Below are 19,472 nucleotides of genomic sequence, written 5' to 3'. Positions count from 1 at the left end.
TAACTTTGGACAACAGAGCAGAGGTTACTGTTGAGATTCATAACAACCATCTTTTCCTTTAATTCATTTATGCAATATGTTCTACATACTCCACATGATGTTGTGCTCATTTTTATATATTTGGAATTCTAAGTTCAAAATTAAAAACAAAACTCAAAAGCACGACTCAGGAAAATAAAAACATAATGCTAACATTCTTGATAGTATTTCTCCTTTAAATGTGCTCAAATTCTTTATAGACTGGCACAGAATCCTACTTCTACTTTCTAAAACAATTTTACTTCCTATGATTTTAAGAACACCTGTGTTTAGAATCTTGTAAGTTAAAATGATGAGGGTGAGATCTTATCTATTCTACCACCAGCAGAAAAAACTCTATTACCTTTCTCTCATCTCAAGCCCAGCTGGAAAATAAGAGAATTATAAAATATTTAACGATATTTTTCATGGGAATCCAGTTTAGAAAGTGTGCTATCTTGGAAAAATTCTTGTTTTAAACAGTTTGGCACAGGAACTTCATTTTACATATACTACAAACAAATAAAGAACACATTAGTTATAAAGGTACTTGGGTTAGGTCCCAATGAAAATCAGCATTTGGACTAATAGTCAAGTGAAATATAAGTCTCAGCTCCATGGCAGACGTTATGAGTGGAAATATATGTCAATGCATAATATTTTTCATGAATGAGCATGTTTATTATTTGATCAATAGAATTAGTTTGTACATATAACAAACAAGCAGTTGCTACTATCACTTGATTTAAGTTTAACAACAATGGGCCTTCTGTTATTTTTAGTTTTAGTGTATTCAACTGACTAATCCTTATATCTAACAAGAAAATCAATACCTTTGAAATAATTAGCTTTGTTCTCTGGGGAATCTCTAGTCTGAGCAACTGGATGGGGTTCTACTTGAAATAATTACTGCCAGAATTACAACCGGTTTCCTTGCAAGATCCAATCAATTCATCGATACTATTTTTTAGCCTCTGTTCCCTGAAATTTGTGAAACAACGCCAGGATTGAAATACCCATTACATGTCTATGCTTTTTAACTGACTTTGAAATTTCAAGATTTGGAAAATGTACTGTGAGATGAGCCAAGCATTCATTTTCCTGATATAGCATGAGAAAAATAAAATAACTCCCACATACCTTTATCTACCCAAGATGACAGCCAATCTCAAAAAAGTTTAAATACTCCCAGCACTTGAAAATAGGAAGAGTCAACATTTTTGAAGAGATTATTTAAAAAAAAAAAAAGCTTTCCAAGTGATTTTTCATTCCCTTCCTGTACTTCAATAAAATTAAAATTCAGGATCAGCCACTAAGAAAAGATACTCCAAAGAAAATGCAATATGATTGTCCTGGTAGATCTAATCCTTCCTGGTTCTCTTTAATGCTCAGCACTGAATTTCAGTCAACACTAAATGTGCAGTATTTTATTACAGTTGCTTGTCCTCTGGGTTTTTGTGGTTCAAGCAGTTGAAAGAGCTGTGTATTATGTACATGGTATTTACAGATTTCAATTGCTTTGAAAATCTCTTGGATAAAAATGATTCTTCCCTTAGAAAGGAATAGAAAAGAGCAATAAATGAATTCATAAATGATTAGGGAGCCTCTGATAATGTCCCTACTTAACCAATGAAAACAAGGTGCTTCTGTTAACAGAAAAATCACCTGTGGACAATTCATGGCTGAGTGACTTTGGACTTCAGTCACTTTGCTATTTCTGAACAGCAGTGCAGAAATGAAGCTAAGTTGCTGATAATGTTTAACCATTTTATGTGTGTGTGTGTTAACTGTAAGAAAAAGATTTAACAAAAACGTAAGGTTACCAACTAAGTCATAATGAAAACAGACAAGCATACCACTAACCTAAGACAAAACTGTATACACAGGAGGCCCAAAATTCCAGTCTACTTATAAATGGGAAGTTTCCATATTAAGTTCAGACAACACTTGAATACACATTCGAAAAATATTAGCCTTTCTATATAATGATATCTACCTAAATCTTATCACAGACAACTGAATAGCTACAATGGATGCAAATCATACTGGTCTTTGAACTGATTAAGTATTTACCAAGTACCTACTATGCACCTAGCAAGACAGCTACATTCTAGTTAAGAAGAAAGGATGCCCATGGAATAACATTATATGTACTTAGAGCATATGTTACAAGCTGTAACACATGTAATCATTAGAGATGAAAATTAAAAAGCATATAGAAGGATGTGAGGTCTTCATTTTCCAGTAATACATAATATTATAACCCTGTAATTTTCTTCTGTCTTAACCTTATAATACCTCAGCATCTTTGAGGAAGGAATCTGAGACTCAGTCCTCTCTAATTCACATAAGCATAGAACTAATCACTTCATTGTTAAGTACACACAAAAAATATTTCATGCCAACCAATATTTCTTTATTTGCATGACACTGTTTAAAAAAAATTTCCTTCCACCTCTCAGAACTTTATAAGCACAGGCCCTGAAGTAAGATCCTAGGGGTACTTATAAGCCTTTTACCCAGATGATTTAAGCCATCATGAATTCCAGTGTGATATAAGGCAGTATTTGCATCTGGGGCTGGAAAGTATTATACATGTGCTGGCTTATTAATCCTCAGCAGCAGGAACAAAGCAGATCGTTATGGTGAGAAATCATTACACCATGAAACCTCTCCTACAAAAAGAGAAGTTACCTTAGGATCAGCTGTGAGTAATTTGAATGCTTGATATACTTGAGATTCCTTTACACCACCACCAAGATCCAAAAAGTTGGCTGGCTTCCCACCATTCAGGAAAATGATGTCACAGGTAGCCATGGCGAGTCCAGCACCATTAACTGTGAAATGCAAATGGTACACAAGACAAGATAAATATAGCAACACCAAAGGGTGCATAAACTTTGGCCCTTCTCCATATTACTAAAAGAGAAACCCAACATTAATAAGCCAGTTTCCAGCCTACCTGACATTCTGTTCAACCAGATAAATTCATAGACTTTAAAAATACAGAAACAGAAAATGTACAAAGAATAAACAAAAAATACCCAGGAATGGGGAGAAGGATTTATTGAGAAGTTAAATCAATCTGGGAAAGACAAAGGGAAGAGCTTCATTCAGTAAGCAATAAATTTGGATTACCCCACTCCAGTACTCTTGCCTGGAAAATCCCATGGATGGAGGAGCCTGGTAGGCTGCAGTCCATGAGGTCTCGAAGAGTCGGACACGACTGAGCAACTTCCCTTTCACTTTTCACTTTCATGCACTGGAGAAGGAAATGGCAACCCACTCTAGTATTCTTGCCTGGAGAATCCCAGGGACGGGGGAGCCTGTTGGGCTGCCATATGGGGTCGCACAGAGTCAGACATGACTGAAGCGACTTAGCAGCAGCAGCAGCAGCAGTAGAGGGAAGGGTTTTAGGTTCTAGACAGTATAAAGTTTAAGAGATTTGGAGAGAGGGAAAAGGCTATAAAAAGTTGCTAGAGCCCTATGAATTACATCATTTTTAATATTCTTTAAGAGATTTGAGTAAAGAATGTGATTTTTTTCCATTTTTGCTTGCTGTGAATATGCTCCTTTGAATGTGGCATCCCTCGGGGGGTTGAACCATAGGGGTTCCAACTTCAATAGGACTGAAATACTTTTTTACACTCAGTGCAACTATGCATGATTATGTGTTCTCTGGAGAAACGAAGAAAACAAATGAACAAATGACAGCATCAAAACAATATTCCTAACCACTGTTACTGTTTCAAATTAATGTAAGAAATGTTCACTAGCAACCTGATCATTAAACTAAAATACGCCAACATCCTAGAAGCTTTCTTTAAAAAAAAAAAGGAGTTTTAACATAAAAATTCTTATTTTCCAGAGTTAAGTTTATTGATCAATTGCACTTCTTTTGCTTCCTATGCCTAATTATAGGAAATTATTTTCCTTAGTTAGAAAGTCCTCCCCCCACACACACACACACCAAAGTCTCCTGTACATTATAGAAACTCTCCAGGTAAAGTACCTTTCACGTTTTCTGACTTTGTATTTCTCAGATAATGCCTGTGAACTGTGACTAACTAAGCCTGGGACAACTAATATAAAAATAATTTATATATGATCTTAAAACAATGTGAAATGTATTAATCCTACCTTTTAAGACTGCCACCTTGACCAAATCATGCATACTTCCACAGAGGCTACAAAGAATATGCGTTTAATTTGCTCTAAACACACCATTAAATCTTTCCCTTTTCTAAATGCCTACAAATATTGAGAGCATATTAGCTTATCAAGATAAGAATAATGTGAGTGATCTAGTACACGAGAGTTTTTGCTCCAATATAAAGAAAGAGCTTTTGGTATCACTTGTAATTGGATGTCATTTTCTACTGTATGAACAGCAAACTACTAGATTAGGTCTGTTCAGTTCTGAATATAATGATACTGTTGGTTTAATGAGCTACAAATCTTTTTTATTTTAATTCCATTAAGACTGAGACCTCTGTTTCAAGTGCAATGAATTGATTCCACCAGAAACACAGAAGCGTATAAATCTCAGTATTATATGCTGTGGACAATAACAGAAATTGTATTGCCTCTTTAGACTCATTCTTATCTCTGTTAATAAGCCAGTATCATAAATTTAAATGACTATGATAAAATCAATTGTCTTATTAATAAGCTGACATAATGGAGTAAACATTTGATCATTCGGTTTTCACAGAACCTCAAACTTTAGTATAATGATTAAAGCATGCATTCTCTTCAACTTCCTCTAAGAAAGCAATATATTTTAAACACAAATTTCGGCAAAGGTTCTGACTTTTACTAGTCAAAATTTAACTGAGATGCTTTAAATTACTGGTCCTGAACTGGGGTGACTGTGCTTACCAGAAGGTAATGTCTGGAGACATTTGGATTGTCACAACTGGTGACAATGCAGCAAAGGAAAGAGCCTGACAGCAAAGAATTATCCCACCCAAAATGTCCATAGGGCAAGAAGTGAGAAACCCTACCTGAAACCACTGACCACAGGCCAAAATGAACTTTTGAAAGAAATTTTGGGTTTTTTTTTTTTAAGAGTTTTTGGCTACAAAAATCTCATATGTTCACTTGTGATTAGGAAATAACATTTTAGAAACCAGAGGTCTCTAAACTCTGCAAAAATTCACAAATTATGATATTGATATAATGCTTTCTTACCAAAACAGGCAATGTTCCCGTCCAGTCCTATGTATTTTAGATCATATCTGGCAGCTTCATTTTCAATGGGCTCATTCTCTGATTTGTCATCCATAGCAAATATATCCTTTTGTCGGAATTCTGCGTTGTCATCAAAGTTTATCTTGGCATCAAAACAGACAACTAATAAAGAAAACACAAACATACCTAAATATCTCCTAAGGATCTATAAATTATTGGGTTGGCCAAAAAATTCATTCAAGTTTTTCTGTCAGATGTAACAGAAAGGCTCAAATGAACTTTTTGACCAATCCAATAAGTTCTCCAGGCTGAAAAGTGCAAGAGAAATAAAATCGAATACTGTCATTTTTTCTCAAGCTTCAGACAGAAGATGCTGTTAAGGCTTTATCTTTAAACTTTAAGGCTACAAAGACAAATATGAACAATCCCTGTTTTCAAGGGACTTACATTCTAATAAAAAGCATAATAATTTTTCTCTGTTGTTTTCTATGAAATGACAATATAAGTTGCCATCACTCTTTAAAAGCTACACACTGGCATAGCTAAATATAGCTTTGATTTGCAATTTTTATTACAGTTCCTATTTTTAGTAATCTTTCCTGTCAATGCAAAGAGAGACCTGACAATAATGCTTAATATTGCTATCCTCCTACAGCCTTCTTCTGATGTTGCAAGATGAAGTTTTTATTTAGTCACTGTCCTCACTAATATGTCTAGAAGATTTAGTGGAAAGAATGCCAAGTCAGAATCATTAAATTTTTTAACTTATTTGACCCTTAACTAACTCTGTAACCTTGATAAAAATAACCTACTTTCTTGCTGGACCTGTTTTCTTATTTGAAAAGTAGAAAAAGACAATCCCCAGACTGCTGATATACTTACTCTGGGGTCTGCTAAAAGTATACTATGATCTTGATGTGAGCAGGACCATCTTATGGTTCTTGTGATTCAAGTTACAAAACATTAAGCGGCCAAGACTGGTCTGTTACAATGGAAGGCTGCCAGGCGTTATTAGCACCACGGTCTCCATCCGCTGGTGCCAGCAGCAATCTCTAACTCTCCTACTGGAGAGGAGCCCTGGACACAGTGAAACTCACTCAGTGACAGGAATGGACCACAGGTAGTTTTCCTTGACTTGTAGATCTTCCACATGTGCAATCAGGGAGCTACTGCGGTGGGGAGAGGTGGCATTCTGGTGTCTTGGATCTGATCTCTTTTATTACATCCTTTAGAGCAGAAATTATTGTCTAGGATGATACTCCATAATAATCTTCTACTTCACTTGGGATATTGACAGGCAGGGATCTATGACCATGAATTTAGATATTATTCATTCTCCACCAGCACTGCTCATAGGCACCTAAGTCTTTTCAGCAAAACAATCACCTATGTGCATTTCACTGTAAAGTAATGACCATGGTTTGTTAATACCACCTGCTTCTAATGAAAAGAAAATATTGTTACCTTGTAGCATCCTGGAGTTAAAGACCCCAGAGAGAGGGTTTTTTTTTTTTAAGTCTCTTTACCACAATAAGTGAGGATTTTGGTACAAATCTGTGCAAAACTGGCATATTAACATTGAAGAATTCTCAGCATGAATAAAAGTCCAAACCACAAAGTACTTAAAGTAGCAATGACTGACAAGGGACAATCTTATATGGAATTTAATATCTGCCTGAGTCCTTTGTCTTCCCACAAAATGTACAACCACTTTACCCACATACTATGAATATACAGAGCAAATGAGTAATTACTTTCCAGAAATCTGAATGACAGGATTCTAGTTAGTAAAAGAATTGGCCAATGTTCTCTGCTTGCTACAGTAGCATTGTCTCAGCAATTAATGACTTGTATAACAATCAGTAGGAAAGCAATGTCACTGTTGGCTTTCCACTGGGTTGATAAACATACTTTAATTAATTTATTAGCAATTTTAGCTCCTCCATTACTCATTGTCAAGATTACTTGGAACCAACATGTTCAGAATGAATGGGCAAATGCTATGAAATTGACTTCCTAAGTGAAGAGTTTCAAAAGAATTCTTGGTCAAGATCAATAAACCAGTATATCAAAATAGGTCCAGGCTGATCTTGGCTCCTTGCAAAGACTACAAGCTACTTGAGAGAAAGTATAATTAATAGGTATGTATGCAAAGCTCAGAAAGCAGTCTCAGCTAAATGTCTGCAAAGTCAGATTTTCAAAAGTCTCTTTTTCTTGTATGGCATGTATGCCTAGTAGAGAAATGAGTTCACTGTTTGAGGACCACCTTGAGAGAACTTTAGAGTTAACCAAGAACTTAAAGATAGTGACAGCGGGATGACAGGGTTATCTGTAGGTAAGAAAAAGGTGTATGGGCCCTTGCCAAACATTCTCTCTCTGTAGAGAAAAGTAAACAACATAATTAGGTCAAATGTATATATGTCCAAGTGCTTTTAGAAGTTAAAAACACTACACAAACAGGAAGCAAATAAAGCAACTTAAGAGTAAAGAAAGATAACCAAAATTGAACTGCCATCATTAATACCTAAATTTTTTCTGGGGAGGGTGGTGGCAGAGGGAAAATAAGGCCTTTGAGGTACATGGAGTCTGTTAGACACATATTTGTTAAATCTGCTCAGTATTTTTAAAACGGTCCCAAACATACAAAGTGCTTTCCAGCCTAACAATCTCTATTTATAATGTTACCTCATTTGAAAGTTTTCCCTTGAACTTGACCACTTAACGTAGACTCTGGTATCAAAAATACCTGGGGAGGAATTAAAACCATCGTACTTCCTAACCAGGGAGTCACTGTCTCTCTTAAGTCCAGTGGTCTTGTCAATCAAGTGGGACCAGAGCATTTTCTACTGCCTTGTGCTGCTGCAAGGGCAGGATGCATGCAAGCACTTAGCCTCACTAACAGCTGGCACTTACTAGTGATTTTTATTATTACCACTGCCATCTTCTACATGCACAGTGCTTTCTTGGGGCTTCAGAAACAGGACAGGTCCTTAGGGCCCAGGATACAGGATTCTCTTCTCTTCCTATCACTGAAAATGACCTGTACTTGTTCCTCTCCCTTATAATCCTAGACTTCTGTTCAGAGTAAATCTAAACTAATGCCTACTGGAGTTTACACATGTACAGATTACCTTTTCCTACAGGAAAGATTTTAATGGTTGGCATTCCAGGCTTTGGAACTGACAGAGAAGGAGATTTTTCTTAAAGGGAGATGTTGAAAGAGATGACTTGGTGATGCTTGAATCACACCACACATTTGCATAAGGTCAGGGTGGTTATAGATGGGTATAAAAAACCCCAAGTGAGACTCTAAGTCAGGTGGAGGTAGAATATAGCCCTTAGGCCAGCTCACTGCCTGTTTCTGTAACCACAGTTTTACTGTGATTCAGTCATAAACATTCATTTACATACCTCTCTGGTTGCTGTCCCAAAACAACAGTAGAGATGAGTGGCTGCAATAGAGACTATAATGCCTCCAAACTCCCTAATATTTACTAACTGTCACTTTACAGAAACAGGTTGCCACTCCCAGCAAAGCTCCAGTTTGCATCACATCCATATCCTACTTTAACAACTGAAAAAATAGACACAGGTATCATACATATATTTGTGAGAGAGAAACTTAGAAAAGTGCATCACAGTAACGTGAAAACAAAAAAGTGTAACAAACAAACCAAAACCTGCAGCTTGCACAAAAGGAACAGATCAATCCCTGAACAGTGACTGACAGGTATATGCTAATTTCCCCCTGTAAGACCTCCTCCAAGAACACTTTCAGAACTGGTGGATTAAAAATGGATTGTTTATGTCAATAAGAGCACAATAAAATAAACTTCCTTGCTCAGACCTTGGCTTTTTCATTTAATAAAACAATACACTACGGTAAAATATATTTTTGGAGGTGCTGAGCTTGGTTCAGACATTAAGATTTTCAATGTCACATTAATGACACTTCAATTCTGTAGAAAATTCAACTTGAACAGAGGCCATTCTATGTACAAAGTGGGTGAAAAAACACACCTATTAATATTTATAAAACAATTTTCACCATCAAAAGCACATGGTTACATGCTTGATAGATTATACAAATGAATTTTCCTTCTGAACGAATATCAAAGAAAGCTGTGGTACTTATATTCAGAGTGTTTTTGTCGTTTTGTTTAATGGTGTGAGATCCCATGAGCTGCTAATTCAACAACCTCAATGAACAACGTGACTGGCAGTTATTGGCCTCTGACCCTAGAGTTTTAACAGAAGAATGTGCCACAGAATTAAACAAAAGAAAAATATATTTCAGAGGGGAAGATTCACACATAAAAGAAACATAAACACAACAGGAAATAAGACTGTCATAATTAGTTTGAAAAATAACTTGTCTTCAGCAATGTACTGAATTTGATTTATGATAAATAACCATACGTGCTACAGAAATGCACTTTGCCAAGATGGCCTTAAAACGCTGATACTTCTCAATTAGTCCCACTTTCTGTTAAATGTTACTGTTTGAGGAGTTGTATACTTTTTGAGAACTTTTCTTTAGTTGCTGTGAAAGGAGAAAAATAGATACTAGGCGGGAGGGAACTTCAGAGGGAGGTAAAGAACTGAGAATGTTCTCGAAAATAGTTATGTATAAAGAGAGAAATACAGAGAAACACCCACCAACAACATGGGCACAGAGCAACAGGGTAGTTATTTAGGGAAATTAATCTGAAGAAAGAAAGGAATTTGATATGCCATTTAACTTTGGATCACCCAGCCTTAATTCCCATAGAATCTTGGCCAGAGAGTCTCAGTTTTAAATTGGGTTTAATTTCTTTAGCTCAGTGAATGAATTTGGTCTCCAACTGATGAAAATGCCTTAAAGCAGGAATCCTTAATCTCAGGACTACTGACATATTGAGTGAGATCATTTTCTGATGAGGGAGACAGCTCTGTGCCATGTATGATGTTTAGTAGCATCCCTGGCCTCTATCCTCTAGAAGCAAGTAACATCACACATCCCAAGTTGTAACAAGCAAAAATGGATGCTAACTAGATTCACTGTGGTGATAATTTGGCTAAAGAGATACAGACACAGATATATATCAAATCATTATGGTATATACTCGAAACTAACACAAGGTTATATGCCAATTATATTTTAGTAAAAAAAAAAAAAAAAATGTGTCCAGATGTTGCCAAAGAGCCCCCGGGGAACAAGATGCCCATCCTTGCCACTGAGAAACATTGTTTTAAAGATACCAAAGAAAAGTGTCTATGTGCAGCATATCTGACTGAAAGTGGGGTGAAAAGAAATAGGACATAAACTCACACAGTGTCTTACAAAATAAGTAAATGAATGAAGACAGGTAAATTTTTTTTTTAAACCCTGTTTTTTACCTGGCTACAGATTGAATGAATAAAATCTGGCACTGCAATTAGACAGTAAGGAAAATAGTCCATTTCTCTCTATTTATTTGATAGCTTGCTTTCAGTTCAAGAAAACTTCAGTCATTCTCATAGGCATGTTTTGAATCAATGTCCTTTTTCCACAGAGAAACTGCCTTTTTCTGACACCATGTGATTCCAGCAGGACCCAAGTAGGACCAATCAGTATCATCTGAGAGGACTGTTAAAGGCTGCTAAAGGAGGAGGAGGGGCACTGGGAACCATCTTCACTGACAGCTCCAGAGATGCTGGCTGACCAAGACGCAGAGTTAGAAGCAAGCAGCCATGGACAAGCAGAGAATCCCTGATTCCCTTCATTCCTTTAGCCAGTTCACTCCTAAACTTCTCTGTAACACAAGTAAAATGAGAACCCTCATCCTCAGGGGGCTTTTTAACAAAAATCAGGCTGATGCAGGTCTCTGTCACTAACAACCATTATAATCCTAACTAGCAGACACTAAACTACTACATTACAGTCAGTAGTACAAACTTAGATGTTTGAACCAGACTATTAATCACACTGGAAAAAAAATCATTCTTTGGGTGTCAGTTCAGTTCAGTCACTCAGTCGTTTCCTACTCTTTGCGACCCCATGAATCGTAGCACGCCAGGCCTCCCTGTCCATCACCAACTCCCGGAGTTCACTCAGACTCACATCCATCGAGTCGGTGATGCCATCCAGCCATCTCATCCTCTGTCGTCCCCTTCTCCTACTGCCCCCAATCCCTCCCAGCATCTGAGTCTTTTCCAATGAGTCAACTCTTTGCATGAGGTGGCCAAAGTACTGGAGTTTCAGCTTTAGCATCAGTCCTTCCAAAGAAATCCCAGGGCTGATCTCCTTCAGAATGGACTGGCTGGATCTCCTTGCAGTGCAAGGGACTCTCAAGAGTCTTCTCCAACACCACAGTTCAAAAGCATCAATTCTTCGGCGCTCAGCCTTCTTCACAGTCCAACTCTCACATCCATACATGACCACAGGAAAAACCACAGCCTGGACTAGACGGACCTTTGTTGGCAAAGTAATGTCTCTGCTTTTGAATATGCTATCTAGGTTGGTCATAATTTTCCTTCCAAGGAGTAAGTGTCTTTTAATTTCACGGCTGCAGTCACCATCTGCAGTGATTTTGGAGCCCAAAAAAATAAAGTCTGACACTGTTTCCACTGTTTCCCCACCTATTTCCCATGAAGTGATGGGACTGGATGCCATGATCTTCGTTTTCTGAATGTTGGGCTTCTTACCAAAAATTCCTCAGGGGAGACTGAGCAGTATAGATATTATCTAGGCCAGTGCTATTTATTCCACTATGTACCATTCACAGGACTGGCCTCCTGGATTTTTTAAAAATATTCAACAAGTAAGACAAGACTGAAGAAAGTTTTTACAAAGGAACTATATAATAAGTAAGTTTAAAATAAAATTTTTAAAGTAAAAAGTTTGTTATAATGCCAACTTTCTTAAATTTCTAAATTAAAAGAGTAACTGTTACACAAAGTTTTAATGGGAAAGGTAATATATTTTTGCTTGTTGTTGAGTCGCTCAGTCATGTCCAACTCTTTGTGACCCCAAGAACTGCAGCACGTCAGGCTTCCCTGTTCTTCACCATCTCCCTGAGCTTGCTCAAACACATCCATTGAGTCGGTGATGATATCCAAGCATCTCATCCTCTGTCATCCCCTTCTACTCCTGCCTTCAATCTTTCCCAGTATCAGGGTCTTTTCCAATGAATCAGCTCTTCACATCAGGTGGCCAAGTATTGGAGCTTCAGCTTCACCATCAGTCCTTCCAATAGATACTCAGAATTGATTTCCTTTAGGATTCACTGGCTTTATCTCATTGCAATCCAAGGGACTCTCAAGAGTCTTCTCTAACACAGTTCAAAGGCATCAATTCTTTGCCACTCAGTCTTTTTTATAGCCCAGCTCTCACATCCATACATGACGACTGGAAAAACCATAGCTTTGACTAGACAGACCTGTTGCAGCAAAGTCTCTGCTTTTTAATATGCTGTCTAGGTTGGTCATAGCTTTCCTTCCAAAGAACAAGTGTCTTTTAATTTCATGGCTGCAGTTACCATCTGCAGTGATTTTGGAGCCAAAGAAAATAAAGTCCATCACTGTTTTCATTGTTTCCCAATCTATTTGCCATAAAGGGATGGGAATGGGGATGCCATTATCTTAACTTTTTGAATGTTGAGTTTTAAGCCAGTTTTTTCACTCTCCTCTTTCACCTTCATCAAGAGGCTATTTAGTTCCTCTTCACTTTCTGCCATAAGGGTGGTGTCATCTGCATAGCTGAGGTTATTGATACTTCTCCTGGCAATCTTGATTCCAGCTTGTGCTTCATCCAGCCCACCATTTCGTATACTGTACTCTGCATACTTAAATATGGTTGCTACATAAATAAGCAGGGTGACAATATACTGCCTTGACATACTCCTTTTCCAATTTGGAACCAGGCCATTGTTCCATGTCTACTTTTAACTATTGCTTCTTGACTTGCATACAGGTTTCTCAGAAGACAGGTAGTGGTCTGGTATCTCTATCTCTTAAGGAATTTCCCACAGTTTGTTGTGATCCACACAGTCAAAGGCTTTAGCATAGTCAATGAAGCAGAAGTGGACATTTTTCTGAGATTCTCTTGCTTTTTCTATGACTCAGTGGATGTTGGCAGTTTGATCTCTGGTTCCTCTACCTCTTCTAAACCCAGCATGTACATCTGGAAGTTCTCAGTTCACGTAATATTTAATCCTCACATGAAGGATTTTGAGCATGACCTTGCTAACATGTGAATGAGTGTAACTATGCAGTAGTTTGAACATTCTTTGGCATTGTCCTTCTTTGGGACTATAATCAAAACTGATCTTTTCCAGTCCTGTGGCCATTGCTGAGTTTTCCAAATTTGCTGGCATATTGAGTGCAGCACTTTCACAGCATCATCTTTTAGGATTTGAAATAGCTCAGCAGGAATTCCATCACCTCCACTAGTTTTGTTCGTAGTGATGCTTCCTAAGACCCACTTGACTCCACATTCCAGGATGTCTGGCTCTAGGTGAGTGATCACACCACTGTGGCTATCGGGGTCATAAAGATCTTTTTTACATAGTTCTTCTGTGTATTCTTGCCACCTCTTCTTAATACCTTCTGCTTCTATACCATTTCTGTCCTTCATTGTGCCCATTTTTGCATGAAATGTTCCCCTGGCATCTCTAATTTTCTTGAAGAGATCTCTCACTCCTATGCTCAGTCACTTCAGTCATGACTGACTCTGCGAGACCCTATGGACTGCAGCCTGCCAGGCTCTTCTGTCCATGGGATTCTCCAAGGTAAGAATACTGGAATGGGTTGCCATTACCCTCCTCCAGGGAATCTTCCCAATCCAGGTATTGAACTCACAGCATTTTCTGTGTCTTCTTCATTGCAGGCAGATTCTTTACCACTGAGCCACCTGGGAAGCCCTGAAGAGATCTCTAGTTTCTCATTCTACTGTTTTCCTTTATTTCTTTATATTGTTTACTTAGGAAGTGTTTCTTATCTCTCCTTGCTATTCTTTGGAACTCTGCATTGAGATGAGTATATCTTTCCTTTCCTTTTTGCCTTTTGCTTCTCTTCTTTTCTCAGCTATTTGTAATACCTCCTCAAGCAACCATTTTGCCTTTTTGCATTTCTTTTTCTTGGGGATGGTTTTGGTCACTACGTCCCATACAATGTTATGAACCTCCATCCATAGTTCTTCAAGCAATCTGTCTATCAGATCTAATTCCTCTGAATCTATTTCTCACTTCCATTGTATAATCATAAGGGATTTGATTTAGGTCATACCTGAACAACCTAGTGGTTTTCCCTACTTTCTTCAATTTAAGTCTGAATTTTGCAATCAGAAGTTCATAATCTAAGCCACAGTCAGCTCCCCGCCACATTTTTGCTGACTGTATAGAGCCTCTTCAACTTTGGCTACAAAGAATATAATCAATCTGATTTTGGTATTGACCATCTGGTGATGTCCATGTGTAGAGTCATCTCTTGTTTGCTGGAAGAGGGTGTTTGCTATGACCAGTGTGTTCTCTTGGCAAAACTGTTAGCTTTTGACCTGCTTCTTTTTGTACTCCAAGACCAAACTTGCCTGTTACTCCAGTTATCTTGACTTCCTACTTTTGCATTCCAGTCCCATAGGATGAAAAGGACATCTTTTTTTGTTAGTTCTAGGAGATCTTGTAGATTTTCACAGAACCATTCAGCTTCTTCAGCATTAGTGGTTGCTATGTATTTTCCTATTATTGATCTAAAAGGAAAAACTTTAAATATTCTGATTATAAATATTTTCAATATTGCTAAAATATATATGACTGCTTTTATAGCTCCTAAATAAAAGAAAGTTTTAGGGAACTGTGACAATGATGAAGTTAATTTGTACATTTGGTCAGTAATCAATGTTTCCTAATTGGGTTTAATTTGACTACTGCTCAGAGTTATAGGCCAACACATTCATTTAATTGTGATTATAATTCAATAGCTGAACCTTTATGGTACAATGAACAAATTGATAGCTAAACTTTCCTGTTAAAAATATCATATAAGACTTATGTTTTAATGAACTGTATACATGGAATGTATTTTATGGGGATTCCTTCAAAGAAGCTCAATAATTATACTTTCTCTTAATAATTAAAGAGAAAACTTCCGATTTCATGAGGTTTTACAAACATTCTCTAGGAAAAGGTTCTCATATCCCTCTTCCCTGCTGCAAACCATTTTGTGACTGACAGCTTCCCAAAGGGTTAAATGAAAATACCATTTTTATCCCATTCTGTGCCTCAATTCCCATTTTTTGTTACTATGAAATAACCAGGTTGCTTATGCATATTAGCTTAAAAAGCAATATATGTATGACCTTTAAGGACTTAGAGTGAACTTCCTCTCTTGGATTTAATTATCAGCCACTCAATGCAGCATGAATTTTAACTGATACTCTCAAACTGGAGACTATTTCTAGATCACTCTGATTAAAGTAAATTAATAGCTTAAGAAGGAAAAAACAGAGAAGAAAAGAAAGCAGGTCACCATAAGTTAGTTTGGCATATCAGAATCAACATGCATACCAGACTACGAAAGACAAGGGTTTGAATCCCAGCTCCAGTATCTAGCTGCCCTTGGAGGAAACAAATTCATTTTTCAATATTCTATAAAATGGGGTAACAACTCCTAACTCTGCAGGATTATGTTAAATGATAAAAAAGAAGACATGTACATTTATCACAGCACAGGATGTATGAGATCAAGAAACAATTTTCTTACCCTCTCTCTAGAAAATACTGATTATTTTACAGTCAAAAGCAATTTTTAAAATATTTAATTATACAGGTAGTTTGCTTATAAACCACCAGCCACAAAATTTTATCTAGAGGTCACTTGTGTAAGCCATGAAACATTCATTTCAATGGCTTCTTAAACATGGGCTCTTTGCCTGTCCTAATTTGAAACCTTCAAAAATATACAAACAAAACAAAATAAATAGACAAAAATATAAAATCTATACCTTTCCTGGACTACTTTTATACTACTTGAGAAGAACAACAACTTTATTTTATGAATGGGTGGGACTAGCCTATTTTGTGTCTGAAACTGGATGCTTATTACACAATCATCAGTCACCTCACTTTGAAAACTGCCCTACAAGATAGGTAGTTTATCATGTTTTTACTCACTGTTTTGGATTTACAAACAAAAACAAAAAAATCCCTGAGGCTTAGCCCATGTACGTGGCTGGAGCATGGCAATCCCAGGCCTCCCTAGGTTTCAGGGACATGATATTTTAGATTTTCTGACTCTGACTATATAGTCTCTGAAATATACTAGAGAAAAAGCATTGTACCATCCGCACTGGTCTAAAACTTATTTGTATTTACACATAATGGGTATTAATCAGTCCAGTGGTAAATCCTTATTTACTGGCGGCCCACAATACGCTAAGCAAGAAGTAAGAAATGGGGTTGAGATATAATTTAAAAAGGCAAGGTTCCTGGAATTTACCAGTATAGTTTGGTAACACTATTCTATTCCCTTGATATTCTACCTCCGACCCTAAACATGCATATCTTTAAGCTTTTGCTCTCAAATTAATAAGACCTTACTGAATACTTGCTGTATGCAAGACAGTGCATTTGTGGTAGGTGCTGACATGTAAGAGAGTTACTGATTCACAAGTACCCAGTGAAAAGATAAAACCTTCCCCACAAAAAAGTCTCCTTCTCACTTGAAGTAAAAGCTGCTAACCAAGGAGGGTGAAAGAGATAGATGATGGGGCATTAGAGATTCTACCATGATGACATAACTTCAGTAGAAGACACAATGTGAAATTATATGCAGATTTGGAGAAACTAAAAACTGAAACTAAAAAGTTCCAGTTCCATAAAAGCAGGTGTATTCATCACGCCCAAGCACTGTGGCTCCTGTTCACACCTAAATCTTTACCATCAGCGCAACAAGGAGAGACCTGAAAACTATGGGATGATGGTAGATGGATGTTTCTAAATAAAATAAGAAATAACTTCCTGTGAGGCTTGGCATTTGACTACAAATTCAAGTGCTAATATGTTCAATTGCATCATGGGAGCATTTGAAACTATGACAGGAATTAAATTCCTGGAAGAAATTAATGCAAGTCTGCTCTATAGTCTTTTGTATAGTTTATAGTCTGCATAAATAATTACATTCATTCATTTTTTCTCTCTCTCTTTTTCTCTTACCTTGTCCTTCTGGAGTTTCACCAAAGGGATTCACTTCCACCTGAGTAGCATCAATTTTCAGGAAGAGATTGTACAGCTTCTTAATTTGGTCTGCAGCCTAAATGTGATCAAGTGAAATGAAATTTCATAAAAGTAGAAAAAAATTATTTTCCTACATTAATGAAATCTTAAAAATAACAAGCTGTCTATTTTCAGTTAGGTTTTCTGAAGGGAAAAAAAGAGAAGCATAACTATTTTAATTTCTACTGCTATTCATTAGAAGGAATTGTTCAACTGTCCTCCAGACAGTAGAAAAGATCATCATCAAGAAACAAAATATTTTCAGTATGGCCAAAAAATGTTGTGAATCTTTTTGAAAATTATCATGTCTCTATTAGCTGAGCTACACTGCAATATGAGCTACAATTACTAATACAAACAAACTCCATTTAAGTAAAAGGTAAACATGATTTCGAGAGTTTTTAACCACGAGTTTTTCCTTATTATGCTGGAATAAACTGTTACCATATTCATCAGTCCAAACCTATAATCTGTGAAACAACAATTACTGAGTATCTATTGGAAATGGTTGCAAAACAAGAAGACGGAAGACCTAAACAGCACACTTACCGAATAGCACAATTCAAACTGAAAACAGTTTGTCCCAAAGGCATAAGCCACAGAGCCAGAATATTCAACAGTTTCCCTGGTGTTGTACCCTAACTTCATTTTTCTCACTCTGCTTGAAATTCATTCGCTCATTCATTCTTTTCAACCAACATTTATTAACTGCTCATGTCACAGCAGGCTGGCACTATGTGATCTGAGGCTAGGGGGAGGATCACAAATGAGGTGTGACAGCACCCAGGAAAGCTCGCACATGCAGTAAACACAGCCTGTTCATCATTAACACAGCAAAGTGAGACTGTGTAATGTGCAATCAAGGCTGAATGTTGGGGTTCAGTCTTATTCTTAGCTCCAACTTATTTCCCAGCCATGCTTTCCCCATTTCCACATTTTTTTTTATGGTTCCCATTCTGCATTATTTGCCCTCAGATTTCTTTCCAGTTTTTCCCCATCTCTACTCTATTTATCAGGGGAGCTGACACTTGTACACTGGGTTTTCAAGGCACCTGGGCCAGCTGGCTTCAGTTCAGCCAATGGGAAGCAGCAGTGGGAGACAGGAGCTGGGAAGAAGGAAAAAGAGAGGATATTTTTACTCCCCTCTTTCTGCATCCTCTCACTTTAATTCCCATCAGGGTCCCAATTTCTGTATCTCAAAGTCCAGTGACACTACCACCTCACTTTGCTCCTTGAGCACATAGGTGGCAACCACTTTCTGTTGTTGTTTAGCTCTCTGTGTTGCCTCTCTGTTCACTCTGAAACTTCTCAGTTCTCATAGCACCTACTTAACCGATTACCTAGAATAAAGTCCCACTGTGGTCAATACTGGGGTTTCCCAGGTGGCACTAGTGGTAAAGAATCTGCCTGCCAATGCAGGCACCCCAGTCCAGTACTCTTGCCTGGAAAATCCCATGGATGGAGGAGCTTGGTAGGCTGCAGTCCATGGGGTCGTGAAGAGTTGGACACGACTGAGCAACTTCACTTTCACTTTTCACTTTCATGCATTGGAGAAGGAAATGGCAACCCACTCCAGTGTTCTTGCCTGGAGAATCCCAGGGATGGGGGAGCCTGGTGGGCTGCCATCCATTGCGTCGCACAGAGTCAGACATGACTAAAGCAACTTAGCAGCAGTAGCAGCCAATGCAGAAGACATAGAAACGAGGGTTCAATCCCTAGGTTGGGAAGATCCCCTAGAGGAGGGCATGGCTACCCACTCCAGAATTCTCGCCTGGAGAATTCCTTGGACAGAGGAGCATGCTGGGTTACAGTCTAGAGGGTCACAAAGAGTCGGACACAATTGAAGCAACTTAGCACACATGCACGTGGTAAACACTAGGAGTGATTTCTCTGTTCTGGTATTAACTAAAGAACTCTTGGAAATGTAAGTAATTCATTTTACCTTATTTTGTTTGATGTATATGTGCAAAGTTTCTTAAATCCTAATTTGAAAGCCAGTGTATATAACCAAATATATATAATGAGTTACAC

The 19,472-nt window shown here is 37.5% G+C and overlaps 1 protein-coding gene across 1 annotated transcript in view; it reads right to left on the bottom strand.

Moving 5' to 3' along the window:
* Window positions 1-19,472, bottom strand: part of SUCLG2 (succinate-CoA ligase GDP-forming subunit beta) — a 281,980-nt gene that overhangs the window by 112,210 nt on the left and 150,298 nt on the right. The window contains exons 7-9 of the mRNA XM_055557476.1: window positions 17,382-17,478; window positions 5,212-5,373; window positions 2,713-2,855 (exon numbers count right to left, since the gene is read on the bottom strand). Coding sequence (XP_055413451.1) covers window positions 2,713-2,855; window positions 5,212-5,373; window positions 17,382-17,478 — 402 coding nt within the window. The remainder of the gene's footprint in view (window positions 1-2,712; window positions 2,856-5,211; window positions 5,374-17,381; window positions 17,479-19,472) is intronic.

The sequence above is a fragment of the Bubalus kerabau genome, chromosome 20 (genome assembly GCF_029407905.1).
Source record: "Bubalus kerabau isolate K-KA32 ecotype Philippines breed swamp buffalo chromosome 20, PCC_UOA_SB_1v2, whole genome shotgun sequence".
Taxonomy (NCBI): Eukaryota; Metazoa; Chordata; class Mammalia; order Artiodactyla; family Bovidae; genus Bubalus; species Bubalus kerabau.
Note: the sequence above shows the minus strand (reverse complement) of the source record. Positions and strands in the feature narration are given on the sequence as shown.